This window comes from Sardina pilchardus, chromosome 18 (assembly GCF_963854185.1).
Source record: "Sardina pilchardus chromosome 18, fSarPil1.1, whole genome shotgun sequence".
Taxonomy (NCBI): Eukaryota; Metazoa; Chordata; class Actinopteri; order Clupeiformes; family Clupeidae; genus Sardina; species Sardina pilchardus.
The window spans coordinates 20,772,861-20,792,579 of NC_085011.1; the positions used below are offsets into that span (position 1 = coordinate 20,772,861).

A 19,719-nucleotide genomic window follows, 5' to 3' on the forward strand; every position below is an offset into this window, starting at 1 on the left:
TAAATTATCTCCAACTAAAACCTTAAAACATGGGGATGTTTAGTTTTATCTTTGACCCAAACAATGTATTCTGTTTTCCCTATGAAGAGCGATAGCCGATTTAATTGTCTGACAGCCATCTGCTGACATTCAATAGTTCTGAGTTCTTTCTTTTTTAAAGGTATATTTTGGGGGGGGCTTTTATGCCTTTAATGTGATAGGACAGTGGAGAATGACAGGAAGTGAATGGGAGAGAGAGTTGGGGTGGGATCCGGAAAGGACCACGGGGAGAGAATCGAACCCGGGTCCCTAGTGTGCGGTGCAGGTGCCTCAGCCAGTTGCGCCACAGCTGGGGCCAACACTGAGTTCTTTCAACTATGTTCTTATCTTTATGTGAAACCAATAATGCAGTATGCATATTAAAACAAGTTCACATCATACAGACTTAAGGTCATTTATATAGAAGGGAAAAAAGTGGGCCCAAGACACTCCCTTGAGGGACCCCACAGTCTATGCATCGTGGTTGAGATATCCCCAATATTCACCACCTGCTTACAGTCCTTCTGATAAGAACTCACCCATCTAAGTCATTAAAAGTTTAAAACCAATGGCTTTTTAATTATTTGCGTACGAAAATGTCAAAGTCAATGGTATCAAAGACCTTAATGACCATCCCACAAAAACTACCTATCTACCTCCCTCCCGTAGACTGGAATTCATAGATTGTATGATGCTACTTGTCAATCTATTCAAAAAGGATCCTTTCAGTTGTCTTTGTCAGACTACACAAAATAGAAACAGGTCTATAGTGTCCATGGTCTAGTTTAGGCCTACTCCCTTTCTTGTAAAGTGGAATCACTATGGCAAGCTTGAGATCATTTGGGAAACGTCCTTGAACTATAAACATGTTTATGATATGGCTGATACATGGGGGGTGATAACCTCAGCAGCATCTCTTGGGAATATAGATGGAATATTGTCAAAGCCAGTGGTTTTGGTTTAGTTTAGCAATATTTAGGTTTAAGCTTCTCAAGTACAACTGCCTCTGCCTGCCTCTGACTACCTTTTCAAAAGAGAAGCCATGCCTTTCACTGTAGGCCTACTGCCCTGACTGGTCAAGTAGTTTTTCCACGTGTTTACCAACAACTGATGAGAAGTAGTTGGTAAAACTATCTGCCACTCACTGTCTGAAGTTATCATAGCAGAAAGTGGAGTAATAAATTATGGTTTGAGTGACCATTCTATTGTTTTCTGCACTCGAAAGACAAAGAAAGCAGTGCTCTGCTTTCATTATCTTTCGAGTGCAGAAAACAATAGAATGATCACACAAACCACAATCTATTACCCCACTTTCTATCCTTGACTTTTCTGATACTAGAACAAAGTCTATAATAGTTTGAGTGGAAGAACAGGCACACGTTGGTTCTTTGATCAGCTGATGTAAATGAGCGTCAAAAAATCATTAATATGCCTTATAGCCGGAAAGGTCCATCTTTGTATTACAATCTCCTGTATTATGATAACTTCAGATTTAACAAAGTCCATTGAACAGACTTCTTCCAGAAGTATACATGCTTGATGTAGCGTATAGCTGGCAGTTTATTACTTTTAGATAAAAGCTTAAACGTAAAGGTAGTCCTGAAAATAGCCGAGGGCTGATAGGGCTAAATTGCATGCGTTAGGCCTAATGTTTAAACATGGAGATAAGAATATGTCGTATTTGAGAATTAAAATACATATTGAATTGCATTTAAATTTATTTTTAAACACATAAAGAAATGCAAGCTTGTACTCTCACATTACTTCTTTTTCTGTCGGTCAATGCATTAATTGAAATGTAGCACATTAATTAATTATATAACAGAAATACTCGCCATGTCTGGTCCATATATGATTATAAAGCTTATAAAGTAATTGCTGATTTGTTATGGGGCTCCACCCCAATTGTGAAAAAGCCTGGGTCTATTTCGTAAAATGTTGCTTGCGCTATAATGGTAAATGATGAAAAGACTATCAATTCTATACAAAAGTCTGTTAGGAAAATAATAGGAAAATAAGTACATATATTGTGGACAAACTTTAGCAAATTGTTTTAATTTTCTATTTAATCTAATTTAATTTAATTTAATGTATTGATTTATTTAAAAACATGGATGTGCAACATTAATGTTTGCTCTGCTTTCTTCTAATTTTGTAACCAATAACCAAATTGAACCCAAAACACCCTAACTAACCTGTGACACCTTTTAATTGGATACCGGAACCAGGGATTCCAGGTGGAAAACAGCAATGCTAAAACCTGGCTCAATGCATATTCTCTTGTACAAGGTTAATGTCTTATTGTGCGCTGTGCCTGTGTTGAAATAAATAAAATGACAAATTACAAATATGTCTTTATGTCCTCCTCGCTCCTTTCCTCATGCAGCCAGGCTAGCGTCTATCCCCGCTCAAGGAGCTGGCTCTTGAGTATAAGAAATTTCAGTACGGATAAATCCTTTTATGAGTACATGACAATGATCTTGAACTTCAATTGGCATCATCATGTGCTCTATATTCCATCCCTTTAGTCTGCTCTGAATGTATCCGAGTGAAAACATATTATCAGTTAAAAAGTTTCCTTTTTTGCCCAGGGACCACAGATGTAAATTAGCATAACTCTAGTACGGGACTTGAACTGTACATGGCCTCTTACAAAATACATTTTCCATGATAATCTTTCTGATTGGCTGGTATTCAAACACCTTCATAATCATATTCACTCCGGTACCACGCACTGCCTGATAAGATGCAGGTAGATTGCAGGATTGTGTAAATTATAGCAAAAAAATATTTTATTCAGAGCGAACAATGTGTTTCTCACAAAGCCTCCTCAGGTTCACTCAGGTATGGTCTAAACTCACAGGTGTCTCTTAATTACCTTGGTCACATGACCAGTTGTTTTTAAAGTCAATTTTTTGAAGGATTCATGTGGTAGAGCAACTGGTCATGCGGTAGAGCGATTCTTTTTTTGCTCTAACCTTCATAATCATGTAAACTGTTAGTGTAGCCCTGGCAAAGTCCATGACATCCTTGAGTGCTGTATTTAGCTGGCTGGCTGTATTTGCTAAACTGGACACCTCTTTGACAGTAGAGTCAAAATAAGAGACATTTGTCAAGTTTTGTATATTAGGGCAAATGGACCCATTTTCACATACTCTATGCTCTATCACAAAGTGCTTGTGGTTAGAGAGATAAAGGATGAGCTTAATTTATTTGTACATTTGCCTTAGAATTGTTGATGGGTTTAATAAGACATCTTACAAAAACAGGGCCTTGGCCAGAACCTATAGTGATATTTTGGGGGCATTGTCATGGAAAAGTTTGTGAACCCCTGGCCTACAATTGTTATGTATTTAGGAAAATAGAATTTATAATGAAAGGTGCCCAACATGAATCATCCCTTTTGTTTTCTGTGCACACAAAGAGTGTGCTCTCTTTATTTTTCTGCAGACACAATGCTGACACATTTGCATTTTTTCATGGACAAAAGACATCTATGATTCTGTGATAACATAATGGCCATAGCACAAAAAAAACTGTTGGGTCACCCAACTAAGGTGTGCTACATTCGGCTCCACATTCCATTCAGGAGTGCTGAAAGTAGTGGTCAAGTACCAGATGACACACAAATAACTGCAATGGGACGTCATTCATGAGATCATTGTTTAATTACTTTCTGCAAGTGGTTGTCATATTTCTCCGAATTGTTCTCTTATCTCTCTTAGTTGTTTCCATCTTCATGTATACCACACCCAAACACTGGGTAAGTAACTTATGCAGTGGGTAACAACATGTACAATTCATTTTTCAGCTTTGTGTCACACAGGAGTGGTCATACAGCAGTATGGAAAAGTTCATTTTGCAGTGCATTACATTGAATTACCAGTGCATTTACGGCTGTCACCCACTATTCAAGGTCAAGGGCAAGGGGAAAAGAAATGGGTAATATTGACTACGCTCCCATGGTATAAAGTGCTACAGTACATCAGTCTCTCTCTTTTGTTTGTTTTTGTTTTTTTTAACTTCTTTTCAAAATCAAATCAAATATTTTAAGTCAAACAGTTTAACACCAACATTAGAACAACAAATGACACATATTTTGAACTAAGTGTGTTTTATCTCAGAAAGTATAGTATTAAATAATTATTATAATAGATAGATAGATAGATAAATAGACAGATACATACTTTTATAAATGCCCATTTCCAAATTACAAGTAAAATAATAAGTGCAGATCATAAGTGTTATTACATTAAAAAAAGAAAAACGATTTACATCATTTGTGACCAAAAGAGCTTATCTTGTGCTGCCTTTGTCAAGCTCCGGTCTTGCTACTGTGTGAGCTTGTCAGATAGAGATGATCTGTTCCATGGAATTGTCAGAGGAAGATGTTCTAGAATATAATAGTGATAAGACATTAAAAAGTTGGATTCACGCTTATGTATTGAATTAATATTTGTACACCTTTGTACATTGATTACATTACCAAATGTAAGCCAATAACAGTTTAGGAATTGAAATGTGTTTTAATATACAGTACCTTTTCATTGTTTAGATTCTCATGAAACTTTTTCATGTTATTTTTGATGACCGTAGACTCAGTTCCTTGGTAGGCTATGAAGTGGATCAATGTTTGCAGTCTGCGGGAATAATAAAGGAAACGACACAGGTTTTGACTTGATCTCGACAGAACTGTTGCCTTGGTTATGAGAGGGTTTACCTTCGCTTGTATCAGAGAGGACATTATTGACAGGAAATAAGAAATGAAACAGCACATTTCAGCAAAGTTACCTGTGCCACAGCATGGCGAGAAACTGAATCGCCAGTAGAAGTGCAAAGCCAATGACAAACATTAAGCCGATGGGATCGATGAAGATTTGGCCATCAGGATCTCTTGTCCCATTGGCATAAATCTTGGGAATCTTGATGCTGACGGACCCTCCTATCTCCTGCAGGAAGAACGTCGCCACAATCCAAAGGGCATTGAGGATGAAGTAGACAAATGTGGCCTGTAGGTGGCGACAGACAGAAGCAAAATACAACATGAAATAGTGCAGAGTCAGACAGCAAGTTATCTTGCTAGTTGGGCATCTGATAGATAGACAGATTGATGAGGTAAGGGAAACCTTGTTTCTTAGGTCTTTGAGGTCTGTCTCAATTCTCTTCTTCTGGGCCTTATCCTCTTCCAGAGGTTTGAGATAGCGTTCCTGGAGACCCTTCCAAAACTCCACTTCATCCTGAAATACCAATCACTCAGCTTCAGATTCAAGACCCCTAGATTGGCGTTCAGTTAATATGATCAAAAATGACAAATGTAAGTGCAAGAAATAAACAACAATCTTGAAGTTTGTTTACGTTATTTAAGTCCTTTCTTTCCAGCTCCAGGTCCCCGGATCGTTTCCTCAACTGTTCAACCCAATCTAACAAAGAGCACACAAAAACATAGCTAAGTTGACACATGAACCCTATATAGTGCACAAAATTAAGACTCTTAAGACAAAAACACACAATACTTACAATGGTCTAGATCTGAACCTGAATATGATGAAACACTGTAAAAGAAAACAAAAAAAACATAGAAATTGAATTTAGTATTGTTGACGTCATATGAGCACTAGCATTGGATCCTAAATGATATTCTGTGTAAATACTTTTTCTCTTCGAGTGGCTCTGGAACAGGTTCCGTCAGCGGAGCGGTAACAGGCACATGCACGATCCTCTCCTCGTCCTCGTTGACCTGAAACTCCAGGTTCCAGCTGCAGCACTTGCACTTCCTTTGGCACATGACCTTCTTCTGGATCTCTGTCTGCGTGGCAGAAGCTGGTTTCGGGGCGGCGGTCTCCCTGGTTCCCCAGGACACGTTGTTCATATTGACCATGGAGTAGATGGCCAGCAGGAGGTAGGCACTGGGGATGCAGAGCACGTAGAGGATGCCGTAGATGATGAGTTGGAACTCGCTGGGGTGGAGGATGGACGTGACAATGTACATAGTCACAATACTGATGAAGAAGATACCGCTAGGGGTGATGAAGGTGCCCTCCTCAACCATGTCACCTGCACAGAGGAGAAAAGACATCAACTGTGTGTGTGTGTGTGTACATGCACATATGCGAGTACGTATGTGGTACCCCTTACTGTTAGTGAGTTACACTACCATGATTGTGTGTGTGTGTGTCATCTGTTATGACACTTACCAATGATAGAAAGAATGGTCGCTGTCATGAGGAAGGCATAAATGATGCTCATAAGGGCTGCAATGGTGATCTGGGTGCTGGACTTCAGGACATAGCACAGAACTATGTAGATGCATGGGGGCAAAATAGCTAGTACGAGTGACCAATTAGGTGAAACATCAAAGACAAAGTTGAAGCTTCCTGGAAGAAAAGAATTGACAAGATATTTCTCATGGTCATTATCTCTCTCATATTGCACATTGAATATTTAACTTTAAAATGTAATTTAAAATGAGTTAGTAGCACCATTTTGCATCCTTTTATGTCATATATTTATTCTATGCATGTTTTTTAAAAAGAGTGTCTGTAGAATACAATAGGTAAGCTTTTTATCCCATAGAATATTCATGTATTATATACAGTATCTATTATCTCCTTGAATGTTTTACAGTATAATCAAAATAGTTAAGTACACCATGTAAGGACCGACGTATCCTTCAGTACCATACTGTTCAGATCATTTAAGCATTTACTATTAGTGACTGCATACACCAACCTAGAGGGCATAAACCTCCACCCCATGCAGTGTTTTAAAGCATGCAGTTTCCTCACCTGCAATCATCAGACAGACAGTGGCTGGGCCGAGGATGGAGGCTCCCATGACGAGGATCTGGTAGAGGATGAAGAGGGTGGAGATGGATTTGTTCTTCTTCACCGTCAGCTCGCCGCTGCCCAGCAGGTCCAGGGTGTTGGCCATGGTGGAGGGGCCCCAGCGGCGTCTCTGGTTGTAGAACTCCTGGAACTCCTGCGGGGCGTTCGTGTAGGAGTCCGACGCGGCGTTGTACTCGACACGCCAGCCCTGCTGCAGCAGCAGTGTGCACAGCCAGCGGTCCTCACCTTTCAAATTGTAGTAAGGAACATGCTAAGAAAACTGCACTTGAAGAACTAGTCTACATATTTGAGGATTTACTGTAAATGAACTAGAATTTAAGCTGAATTTACTTTCTTTCAGGAAAAAGACTCAACATTCTCTCTTTCTAGCTTCTTAAAGTTAAACATTTTCTAATTACATTCTGTGATGTAAACTGAATATCTTTGGCGAGTGAACAATGATTAAGTGGATTAATGAATTATGAAAATACACACACAGACACACACACAATACCTTGATCATACTGCACGTAGTGGCCTGCCTCTGATGCTGTGGTGGTGTACTTCTTCATGATGTTGTCATCCATGAGAGCACATGCCCGAAAGAGGCTGAAGCATCCAGGGCTGCAGAGCACACACCCAAACACATGCTCTGCAGACTTCTGCAGCCAGTGACCCACGGCATACTCAAACTTCTGGAACCAAACCATCGGCCCTGTGGTGGACAACAGTGAATGGTGGGTGGGTGGATTAACTCACTGCATTGGACACTTAGGGCCCTATCTTGGCAATTTGAAACATCTAGTCAGAGGTGCAAAGTTTGAAGACATTAAATGTGTGTCCAGTCCACATTTGCTAATTTAAGAGCATGGTTTTGGGACTAAACACATACATTTCGAGCCGCATGGCTCTTCTTCAGTCTTAAATAAAGTAAACTACGTGAGAGCAAGTGTGCCAACCTTTTACTTTTTTTGTTGTTTTATGCAAGTTAAAATAAACAAAACCATAGTGATACCATATTAACTGCACCTGTGTATTAACCTCATAGCTGAAGAAACTTTGCAAAATCAATGTATAAGCTGCGGCTAATAGTCGGGAAATTACGGTGGAGTCATTGATCATTTACCATGACTGATTATTGACCTGCACTGCAAGGTCCACACTCCGATGAAAAAGACTTCCATATAAGCAGCTAATGGACTGTTGGTGGTCAGAGTGTATCTGTAATCATGAGAGCTTACCAGTGCCAGTGGGGTGAATCCTTCCGCAAGCAGCCCCCACCTCGGGATACATCCTGAGACGGTCCACCAATAGCATCACAGCCGAGGGCTGAAAGTCCGTGTCCCCATCCAGAGCCAGGATATAGGTGTTCTTTTTCTCTTTCTGGTAACAAAAATATAGCAATTATCATTACCCGCTAGACTGAATAAAGCTAGTTAAAAAATATATTATCAGCCCTTTCTATTTTGTTATGACAGCAGTTTTGTCCCCTACCTCCAAATTTTCTTCCACAGTCATCCTGGCTATACCATTCTCAAAGTCCTCATAATATTTCCTGTGGAGTTTCCATCCAAGAAGGTAGTACAGATACATGATCTTTAGAGAAAAGCATCATTCGTTACTCGGTGCACTTGGTATCTCTTCAAGCTGATCATACACACATATCATTTACTGCACATATATAAACACATAAATTACCTGAGACCATCTCTTCTTGTGCCTAATTCTGTTTTTATCCTTAAAGTGAACTGTTAGTGTGTTGCCACAGGGTAGTGTGTACTGCAGTCGGCCACCATAGGTTGTTGGGATGACTTTTTGTTTCGGAAGTGCCTTTGCCTTTTTGAACGTGCTTGTGTCCTCCTCAATGAAAATCCTATAGGTGCAAACACAAAGATACCAAATGAGTACAGATTCCTGTTTGTCATAAAGAGAAATGTTGTTGCCATTTATAGCGTTAATGACAGTAATAATAGCAACAGATTCAGTTAGCCTTACACGTATACTTCTTTGATGACCTCCGCTATAGTTTCTGCATATTCATTCACAACACGATTCCCATCTTCTGTATGGAAAGCATCATCAAAGTAAATGTGAGACTCGAAACACACATCTTTGAAGTTGTTTCTCCTGGGCCGGAATTTGTCCAACCTTCAAAGAATAAATGGAGAGTTAAATTCACAAACAAATGCAGTTGTCAGTCCTGTCAGACCTTGATTTCCATTGGTGAAGATGTACCTCATCATGGAAATGATCATCTTCATCATCTCATCTTTGGTCTCATGCCACATGGTAGCACACAAGTAGATGGTCATGATCTCCTTCTCCCTGTCAGCAAAGACAACATCTTTATTTACATCACAGGACTCATGTTTATCACTTGACAGGATATTTGCTAAACTTTGAAGCCATAAATCCAAGTGACCAAGACTGAAAATCATTAGCGTTTACCTACCTGATGCTTTCCTTTTTCAGCTTGAGAATGTTGAATTTTGTGTTGAGAAGCATAGATTGGTCAATGAAGGCCGCTTCATAGAGGCTTAACCCAAACAGTTCCCGCGTCCTCTGGATGCGATTGATCCTCAAGTAGCTGGTGTATATGGTGCAAAGCACCAGCCCTAACCACCAGGTGATAATAGAACTAGCCAGGATCCCTTGGCCCAAAAGATCCCCTTCATAGAACATGGGCCGCCCACACAAGCTATGGGCGACATCTGAATGCATTAGATCAAAGGTGTCAATGGTCTGAAGAAAGATGGTGTAGAAGTCGGATACATTGTAACCAGCTACAATATTTTGGCAGTAGAGTGGGAAAGAATTATTCGCTACCGAGACAAAATTTGGCTGCTTGTAATAGGGGACCCAGATGAACAAAACAAAAGATGCCAACACAGTTGGAGAGACAAACCACATTGGGTAGACAAAGCTGCGTCTTATGGCATGCATTTTACAGGCAGCAACTGCAAACCAACGACACAATGCCGAGGAGATGACCTGGATGGCAAACAGGCTCAAGACAGTCACTTTGTCTTTCTCTGAGACCGACTGAACGGACTCCCATTCCTGATCAGAGAGTTTCACGCAGACCCCTAGCACTATCGCCGTGACAGCTATTCTGATCGTGCTCGAGAGAATTGTTACAATGTTTCTGGCTCTTTTCACGTCTTCAGTAGTTTCTTTGAAGAAATGAATGTGAAACAGGCTAGCATAGTTTTCCCACCAGTTGGCAGACACACAGATCGTGCTCGCAATTGCTAGCCCAATCCATAACGCAGTGTTCTTTTCTGTCAGTTGTTGTCCAGCTTCTCTGATGTAGCCTGTTGCAAACAGGGCATATCCAGCTAGAAGTAAAACCACTGCAAACATTGAAATGATACTGAATCTTTTTCTTCCTCTAGCTTTTACATTGGCAACCACTTGGAAGATAGCAGACAGTATCCCTATGCTGTTCAGGATCATCACATTTGTCAGGATGTCAAAATGGGGCATTGTGACGAGGGCAAGCACGGCAGATCCCAGTGACACAATTATGTCGATAGAGCACACCTGTGGAATAGAAACAATATGGCCATTAACATGGTGTTCATTAATAGAATTGTAGTCTAATCAGAACATGTTAAAATATGCAAGCATAATGTGAAGTTTGAGTATCAATTACCCATAACAATGTTTTTCTTGAGGGAGTCTTGGAGTCTTTGAAAGAAATTTTCCACACGTTCTTTAGGATGCTTAACATACTGGGTGCAGTGAGAAGTACTCCTATAAAGAGTAAGGCGTATGGCTTTGTAGAAATGGTGATTCCGTCCGGATTTGATATTGTTATCAACAGCAAAAATGATGACTGTTGAATACAAAACAGACAACACTCAGTTTTACAACAAGGAAACATGAGCATTTCTTGAAGGCCTAGTCATTTGGCAGACTCTTATCTTAAAGCAACAGTATGTAACAATATGTCCTTTTACAGTATATGCAACTATTTTAACGGTCCATGTTCAAATGACTTTTAATGCTACCGTATATTGTCATATGAAGGGCAACATATGGTTGTTCCAAACAGCCATCCAGGACATACACTATGCAGTTTGGTGTTTCCGGGTAGGAACATACAAAAATGAAAGAGAGCCTTTCACAGCACAAGATTGCTGATTATAATTGGCAAAATACACCAGTTGGCATGTTTGCAGCAGTCCCAGTATGACTCTGGTGGTGTTTGCAAGGTGTTTACATGCCTAGCCAGAACAAGATCAAAACTACATAGTCCTGCTTTAAGCTACTTGGAAAAGTTCATACTGTACAGTAGATATCTCATCACTATGTGCAGTCCCTTGGTAGGAAACACCTACCAGTAAATACAGTAAATACACATTACAAACATTGGTAAATACAGTAAATGCCTTACTTTGCTCAAAAATGCCAGTCCAAACATGATGATCCCAGCTAGACTGGTGACCAGTAAATGAATGAAGCGCAGAAGTTTTCTTGGTTTCTGTTCATCCTGGATTGTGGGCACCTCTCGTGCACAATCCCATGATTCTCTGCCATTAGAAAAGTACATTTAATTTGTAATTATTTAATTTTAATAATTTAGTATATTTAAATTATACTGTATTATGTAACTTGCATTAAAACACGCCATTTTAAATTCTTCAGTGCATTTGGTTTCTTACAAAAAAGGCATTTTCATTCACTTTATTATTGTCAGTTTGGTTTTTGCCACTGTTGTTATCATATGTGTATGAAATATAATGTTACAATGGCTTTAATTTCTGTCAAAATATTATTCAACTCATACAGTAAGTCATAGTTTTCTGATATGGTCTGGCAAGCCAAGTTAAGCAGTGGATAAACTCAGCATTCAATGGCTCAAGGTTGTGGGGAGGAGTAGAATGGCTAATTAAGAAGACAAGCTTTTCCCAATCATGAGAGGCCAGACTCCCTTCACAAAGTGAAACGAGGTAGGTTACATTTATACTACAAATCCAAATTGCTACTTTTCATGAAAAATTGGTTAATTCGGCTTTGTCAACTGTAACATCTGATTTTGCATAATGATCAAATGAATACACAGTAGGCTCCTGTTTCCACTGCTGGAGTGAATTGGATACAATTATAGTAGAATTATGTGTTGTTTACACATTTTTATGTGCTCATCAATTCACTCTATTTTGCTTTGTTTATTTGATTATGAATGTAATTTGTGTTCAAGATCTGTTTCGTGAGGATTTGATCAGTACATAAGCAGTCATAATAAAGAGCAAATTACATACAGTGATGTAAAAGTCCAGCTTCAGAAAGTAAAATTCCTGCCACATATTTACTTCAAACATTCACTAAACCAGCTGATTCTAATTGCCACAACTCTGCTTTTATCTGATTACAAGAAAAATAAATTCAAAGATGCCCCACCCATCTGATTATTATTCTGTTTCTGACGACATTCTTGAGTGAATGCCAAACAGATATTTTGTGTGAGAACTGTATGGCATGTGAAACATCCATAAATTACATCCTCGTGCATAATTGACGTGACCGTAAATTAACAAGAAAGGTGAGGCTTAATCCCAGGGAATTTCAAAACGCAAATGAAACCAGTTGCAGTAAGTAAGGCAAAAAAAAATAAAATAAATAAATAATTGTGGGACAAAATCAAATCACCAGCAGATCGGGTTGGGTTTACCCAGTTTATGCAGCTGTTTTCAGAATTTTAAATTCACAATGATTGATAAAAATTATATTCAGAATAAATTAGTCAAGACCAATAATGCCAGATGATGCGTAGTCTCGCTGGGAAGCAACAGTTACTGAGCATCACAGCTGGGTTTATGAGCACCATCCAAAGTCACATGAAATGGAACTGTAAAGTTCCTTTTCCACCTTTTTCCAACATGTTTCCATTCATGTTGATGGATCAATCATTATTTAATAGGAAAAAGGTCATATTAATGATAATACTAATAATACTAATAATAACAACAACAGCAATAACAATAATTACACATACCTGAAAGCTATGTCCTTCAGCTTGGAATCCTCCTCCTCCATGTCCCCGACCTTCTTGTACTCCTTATCCACCTCCATGTTCTTCTTCACCAGCACAAGCACAACTTCTTCCTCTTCGTACAGCAAGCTGTTATATGCTCTTGTGGTGGGTGGTTCCAGTTTCGGAGATATTTCTGCACTCAGAGAAAACAAGTTTTACAGCCTTTATGGTAATGAGAAATGTAAAATGTGAAACATCCGAAGAAGTTTGACTGGCTTTAAATATATTCTTCTTCAAATACAGTACATGTTTTTAGTGTGATACAGACAAACAGTAAGGATACAAAACATTATTTTTTTTTATTTTTAACAGTAAAAGTTATATTTTTTAGGCTCTATTATTCTATTATTCATGTTGTGTTGAATGTGTTGTGAAGGTTCTCCTGATTATACTCTGCTGTAACATCCGTTTGAGCCAATTCTGATTTCTTGCCTTTATCAACATTACTTTGACAAACTATATGGATTACAGGTTTTTGTATGTACATCATAGATATCAATCTCAACTGAGAACATAAAAAAAATCCTGCTTCAGACAGTTCTTAACATCAACATATTGGAACCTGCAACAAATACTTCACAAGTCTTAGAATTAAGCAATACGGTTCAGAGGCAGTACATTTCAGTGATTTTAGAACAGCTTTGAACAGCCAAGGCGTGCAACGGAAGGTTTACTGGAGTAAAAAAACTGCTGACAATAACTGTGCAGTGATCATGGGTAAATGATGAAAGGTCCTAAAGCAAACGTGAAATTTGGACTATCATCAATCCAAAATGTGACAGCATAATACTGTAAGTCTACACAAAACAAACAGATAAGTCACAGATAAGTCACAGTATTCTGTATTCTTATTATGAATGGTTAAGCTAAATTTGTTGCACTACCCTAGTTCAACTTAAAAAGCACTACCCTAGTTCAACTTAAAAAGATTACACTGATAAACTGTCACTGGAGACAAATGATGAGAGGGACAAGAGAAAAGGCATTGCGTCATTTTATTTCAATTGAAATGTCACGCTTCCATAGTATTCTATGACTCTCACATACAGTAAGCCATGGCTCCAGAGAGAACAGAGGCGCAAGGCAAGTCAGTGGTGTTTTCCTGGCAATTTTCTGAAAACAATTTGTGATGACAAGTGATCGTTTGGACAATAGTGAGTGATACGGTAGAACAACAATTTATTGATTGTTGAATATTGGGGGGGACATGTTCCCCTCAAAGTATATTAAGATTAAGGCCATGAATTTATTCGGAATTAAATTAAAACCTTTCCTAGGGCTGCTCAATTATGGCAACAACAAAAAAATAATGTAAAAAGATGATGCACATGACAACTCAAGACAAAAGGAGAGCATTGTTATGAAACTGAATGTAGAAAATATAATCATTATATTTCTATTATGTTATTTTCATAATTGTTGGAAGCCATAATCACGATTAATCGATTAATTCGATTAATTGCACAGCCCTACTTTCCACATAGTGTGCTGACACTTTCACTTGAAATTTTCACCTGAGAAGTCAAAAGTGGAGTGCGCAACACTCATGCCAGTCATTTATTGTGAGTGTTTTGTAAGCTTTACTTTGCTTTTGTGTGCCTCAGGCGTAATCATTTCTAAGACTCAAACAATGCATAACAACACTTAACCGCTTTCTGAAACGGTGTAATGGTTGGTGCTATAGGATACGGCAAAATCAACTGGTTCTCTTATCATGGTTAATTTCTACTCACTGTACAACTCAGGGCTTGCATTGTGTTTTGGTCCCTATTCAGTTTCTCTAGACGTTCTCCCTTCAACGGGTCTTCAGTGGGTTTTGCTGCAATATGTGTAATATCTGTACTGAATTAAAAATATCGGTTTCAAGTGGGTTAGGTTGGAATCAGAAGCTGGTTAATTGGTCACCCCCAAAACACTGTACTGTAATGTTTGTATGTGTGGCGTGCAAATTCTCTTGTATCAGTCTCAGTCTCAATTTTTTTTCAATAATTCCCTTTGTTTTCAGGAACTTGCTCAGTTTATTTTTTTTTCTGACTGTTACATTTATCACGGACATGTACAATAAAGACATGCTTTATGTTCATCGTATCCATTAATTACAGAAGTCAGTCTACAGAACTATTTCAAGAGATAAAATAATGTTAGCGTAGATCAGTTTTGATTAACCTTCAGATTTCCCCCTAACTCCCCACTTATTCGAGAGTGGTGAAAAAGAAGCAAAGATCCAAGCCCAGATGCAAGCGTACAACAGTGGGAGGAAGTGGGAGGAGAGATCTACAGGAGAAGATCAGGGTAAGTATTTGTCTGAGACCGAGTTCATCAGAAATTCTCAGGTAGGGAGTTAGAAGCAGGGGAAACCTGTCAGTGCAGGTGAGCCATGCACTGATTATCACGCTTCAGCCTTGCCCATACGAGGAAGAGAATAGTTTTAATCACCAGTTGTTTTTCCCCATCTGTCAAGTTTTGAGATGCGCCAAGTGCTTCTGGGAAATACTGCTAACTCTTCAAACCAAGGAGAAGGTAAGACATGGCTCATTTAAGCTCCTCACTTCTATGTAAACACCTGGTCTTTTATTCTTTTATTCATTTTTCAAGACTTAATGCCTGGCTTTGAACTTCAGATTTCCTATCAAAAGACCTGCTTGAAGAGGACAGACTTATGGAATGAGAGTTTATTAGTCCCTGGAGAGATAAATCTGAACCTGCACTGTGTCTTGGTCAGTACTTGACATCGGAAGAACTCCTGGTGATCCAATGAGGCATCAATCAAGGATGCACCAAGGTCGTCTACGACTTCGCCCATGGCTGGAGGAGCAGATTCACTCCGGAAAGTACCCTGGAGTTGTTTGGCTCGATGAGGTAAGCTGTGGGCATTTAAAATGTGATTTATGGGTCTCAACTCAAGTAGCCTACAGACATTCTAACCTATAGCATTTTCTCGCACATACAGAAAGCTGTCATACCTAGGCAACATTATGAACTAGAGCTATATTCATTGGCCATACTCTTGATTAAGCACCTTAATACTTAGCAGTCTCTTTAAATAAGTATGAATAACTTTATAGCATTACGCATTGTTTTGTCCCCAAATGGTTTAATTGTTTAATGCGCCTTGATTAGCATGCTGATTTCACAGTGATGGTTACCCCCTCTGACTACTACAGACTGCCAGGGTTTTCCAGATTCCATGGAAACATGCTGCTCGACATGGTTGGAATATAGACAAGGACGCCACTCTGTTTCGAAACTGGGCAATTCACACTGGTAAGGGGCAAGTTCAGACACACAGTGACAAGAGCAAGGATCTCTAATTACACTTTCTCAAGCATGCTGTCGAAGGATGCAGATACAGTTGCATGTGTAAATATCACATTGCCAAGCTAAAACAAGCTCTCCTATCCATCATTAGAGTTGTGTGCTTGTGACAGTGTGCAGCCTAATGTTGTTCCTGTATAGCTTCATTATTCCATGGTTGGACTTCCGTGACAGTTGAAAGAATGCTGTAAAACAACAATGCAGAGAGCTAGTCCCTAGCTGAGCTTCATGTGAAAATACTCTTCTCCTATCTATCTGAATTCATCGTGATTGAATCCTCTCCATTGTGATGGCTTAGATAGATCCATGCTGTAACCAATGTGGTGGCTACATGATGCCCTTTGTACTATTTGACAATTTGCTTTATATGATAGAAAGGGGTCACATTTTATATATTTTTTTCCAACAAATCCTATTCCTGGAAATTACCCAAAGCATCATCAAAGGGTTACACAGAAAAACAGCAAACATGCCTGCCTGCATATGAAAACAGCAGATATGCCTGACAGCAAATGTGTTAACACTTTGACAAGAGGCAATATAATGGCATCCTGAATTTCAACTTGTACACTGTGGTTAACCAAAATCCCATACCAAGGTAAACAACATTCTAGCAGTCCTGAAAGACTTCAGATCAGCTTAGATAAAGACAAGTTGCACTGAGCCTCCCATAGCCAGATCAGTCAATCTTCTATGTTGATTTGGTGTATTCTGAAACTGAATACAACCAAAGGTTGACAACAGTGGTGAACAAAGCGAGTATCAAGGTGTCATGAACACCACCGATGTAAGAGTATGCTTTTTACCTGTGCTCGCTGTGGGTGTTTATTGATGAGATGAGGTGGACCATAGTCACTTCAAATCTGCCAAGCAGAATGCCAGAGCAGGCATGCTCAAACAGAAGTGGGTGCCCTATCACTAGAGATCTGTTTTCATAGTAAACGTTTCTTCCCATGCACCCAAGGCAGGCACAAACCTGGCATGGACAAGCCAGACCCCAAGACATGGAAAGCAAACTTCCGCTGCGCTCTCAATTCTCTGCCAGACGTGAGGGAGCTGCATGACAAGAGCATGAAAAAGGGGACCAACGCCTACAGGGTCTATGTGATGCTACCAAGTGCCAAGGGCCAGAGGAGAAGAAAAGGCAAGCACCGAACGTCACCGCACAAACTCGAATGCGCTTGTCACAGGCTCCTAATCATGGAGTGAAATCAGTTCAAGAACAAAAGAAAACTTCAGTGAAAAACTTTGGTTACACTTTACTTGAGGGTATTTACATAAGAGTGACATGACACTGTCAAAAACATTATAAACAAGTCGTTTGACATATAACGTTTGACATAATGCTTCTGTCATTAAGTGTAATTCGTTTTTTTTTGTCATGTAAAGTTAGGGTTAGGGTTCATGTGTCATGACAGTATCATGTGTTCATTGGTGAAAAAAATTATAATGGCGGGGTTTCCCAGATTCGATAAGAAGCTTTTAAGTGCTAAGAACTTCTTAGGAGCGCTCTAAGAACATTCCAAGAACGCTCCTAAGAAGTTCTTAGCACTTAAGAGCTTCTTAACATATCTGGGAAATGCGGCCAATAGCATTTACTGCATGATGAATTAATGTCTTGGAAATGTTCTTTTACAAAGGTCTGCAGCAGCCCGATGTTGACATCAAGAGCCGATTTCCCTGTCTGTCACCAGAAACAAATGCTCCTCTGGAGAGATTCACAGGTAGTGCAGAATTTATGACTGTAACAGGTCTTGTGCAAGGTTCATCCTGAAATTTCCTGAGTAGTGTACATCCATCAATGACATTAACAGCGGGCCTGAGGGGCAAACGTAAACTTCAAAGCAGAAGTGACACCATTCAGGGATCACCATGTTCTTGTTTTTAACGGTATCAGTAGTAAGAACGCCACTTTGGTGTCTCAGCCCTGTTCGAGAGGAACACCTCATACTATGTACTCAAACTCATATTGTTACAGTATAGGATTGTTCAGCACCAAAAGTACCTGTCATGGATCCTCAATTACCTTATGTTTTTAGAGATTGGGCAACCCTATATCAACAGTGCTCTGAAAACGTTTTTGTGTCTTCTCAGAGGCTTTCTCCAAGTACAGAAAAGATGAGCCTGACCCCATATCCAACATCTTCTGCAGAAGAGATCATTTTTCCACGTTCAATCCCATAAAGGAAGAGGACAGGTCCAAAGATGACTTCCATTCCCTATCACATTTCAACACTGAAGCACATGGTAGGAGGGCACATAAATGACTGTTCTTTTAGAACTTTTGGGAAAGGTATTATGGACTCATCACTCACAGCATTTCTGAAACCCCCACAGATGGCCAGTTTGTTTCCAGTGGCGACCAGGAGCAGGCAGAGGCTGTCCTGAAGGCAAGTCTTAAGCCTTATTTATGCTCCCTTTTCCTATGAACACAGATACATCTGTTCCATAAGATGCTCCATTTCATCTGAACCCATAGAGTACGGATAGAAGGCCCTGTGCATATGTGTATTTCTACTTTGACATTAAGCATAAATGAGCCAATACTGAAGGCTCACATTTTGTTGGCCAGCTTTTAAGGTATGCAGTTTACACAAATTTGACAACAAATGTCAAAGAGAAATCCATTATTGAAATGTATTTGAATGGGCTATCAATTCAACAGATAGTTGATCATCTCAAAAGTGTGGACTACTGGAACCCCGCCAGCGAGTTTGACAGAAGCTGGAGGCCAGCAAGCTCAACATGGATGGACTTTTGTGAGTATCACCAATTAGTACTACAGTAATTTCCTGAGCATCAGCTGCATTGTGTATAAGTAGCAGGACAGTGTTTTATGAAAGTTAAAAGAAACAAAGCAATATTGATATGAACTGTCTCCATGTATTAACCACATAGCTCAAGACATTTTGCAAAATCAATTTAATTGGAATAGGAAATTATGGTAGTGATGCAACAACCAAAATGCACTTGCATTTCGGATTTGCTGAGATGACCAATTTTGGGTATCCTCAGCCTGTACTTATTTTGTGTAGATTCGTCAGAACAACTGGGCACTGCATTCAAACATTTATATTTAGATCTGATAATTGGTCATTTACTCTTGAATTACAAGTGTTCGGAACACATTCATAAACTAATGGTGTGCGAAGCACTGCCTGTTCATTTTCAAACTGTATGAATACCCTGTTTAAGTCCATAATGTTGATGTGTATTTGCAGGTGACACTATGGACAGTCCAGGATGCCCCTTACAAAGGGACGGGCAATTCAACCCAATCCTTCAAGGTCAACTTTTATAGGTGCAAGAGTGAAAACAAATTATGGATAGAATGTTTACTTTTTTTAAAATACATATTTTATATATATTATTGGTAGTTTGTTATAATGTGAGCGAAGCCAGTACGTTTAAGCTTCAATGGCTGTCTGTAGAAAGTACCCATTAGTTTGTACCAACACTGTTTGCTTTCCTAAATAAACTCAACATCATGCCTGTTAGTTTCATGGATGCTCTTTCTAGAGA

General features: G+C 39.3%; 2 protein-coding genes across 3 annotated transcripts; one reads left to right on the top strand and one right to left on the bottom strand.

Moving 5' to 3' along the window:
• Positions 1 to 3,664: 3,664 nt before the first annotated feature.
• Positions 3,665 to 12,970, bottom strand: LOC134064070 (chitin synthase chs-2-like). Its single transcript, XM_062519868.1, has 19 exons — positions 12,844 to 12,970; positions 11,242 to 11,377; positions 10,498 to 10,680; positions 9,295 to 10,385; positions 9,078 to 9,167; positions 8,838 to 8,990; positions 8,541 to 8,715; positions 8,337 to 8,438; positions 8,084 to 8,225; positions 7,357 to 7,557; positions 6,804 to 7,088; positions 6,213 to 6,392; positions 5,670 to 6,072; positions 5,536 to 5,570; positions 5,374 to 5,438; positions 5,145 to 5,255; positions 4,810 to 5,027; positions 4,559 to 4,658; positions 3,665 to 4,411 (listed from the first exon to the last, which is right to left on the bottom strand). The coding sequence occupies exons 1-19, from the start codon at positions 12,918 to 12,920 to the stop codon at positions 4,397 to 4,399; spliced, it is 3,762 nt and encodes a 1,253-aa protein (XP_062375852.1). The 5' UTR covers positions 12,921 to 12,970; the 3' UTR covers positions 3,665 to 4,396.
• A 2,251-nt stretch (positions 12,971 to 15,221) lies between these two features.
• On the top strand, positions 15,222 to 19,694 carry irf1a (interferon regulatory factor 1a). 2 transcript variants are annotated; one of them, XM_062520198.1, is made up of 8 exons: positions 15,222 to 15,402; positions 15,504 to 15,741; positions 16,047 to 16,146; positions 17,162 to 17,341; positions 17,838 to 17,921; positions 18,292 to 18,444; positions 18,535 to 18,956; positions 19,419 to 19,694. In XM_062520198.1, the coding sequence occupies exons 2-7, from the start codon at positions 15,637 to 15,639 to the stop codon at positions 18,624 to 18,626; spliced, it is 714 nt and encodes a 237-aa protein (XP_062376182.1). In that variant the 5' UTR covers positions 15,222 to 15,402; positions 15,504 to 15,636; the 3' UTR covers positions 18,627 to 18,956; positions 19,419 to 19,694. The 2 variants fall into 2 exon arrangements, with proteins under 2 accessions (XP_062376182.1, XP_062376183.1); XM_062520199.1 differs by having other exon boundaries at positions 17,166 to 17,341.
• The last annotated feature ends 25 nt before the right edge of the window (positions 19,695 to 19,719 follow it).

Excerpts from the sequence above, each read along its gene's own strand:
- LOC134064070 (XM_062519868.1), bottom strand. The coding sequence starts at position 12,920 with ATGGAGGTGGATAAGGAGTACAAGAAGGTCGGGGACATGGAGGAGGAG. Across the intron at positions 10,386-10,497 it reads CAAGAAAAACATTGTTATGG|GTGTGCTCTATCGACATAAT; the intron begins GTAATTGATACT and ends TCTATTCCACAG. Across the intron at positions 8,226-8,336 it reads CTGTGGAAGAAAATTTGGAG|AAAGAGAAAAAGAACACCTA; the intron begins GTAGGGGACAAA and ends TTTTGTTACCAG.
- irf1a (XM_062520198.1), top strand. The coding sequence starts at position 15,637 with ATGAGGCATCAATCAAGGATGCACCAAGGTCGTCTACGACTTCGCCCA. Across the intron at positions 15,742-16,046 it reads GAGTTGTTTGGCTCGATGAG|ACTGCCAGGGTTTTCCAGAT; the intron begins GTAAGCTGTGGG and ends TGACTACTACAG. Across the intron at positions 17,922-18,291 it reads TCCTCTGGAGAGATTCACAG|AGGCTTTCTCCAAGTACAGA; the intron begins GTAGTGCAGAAT and ends GTGTCTTCTCAG.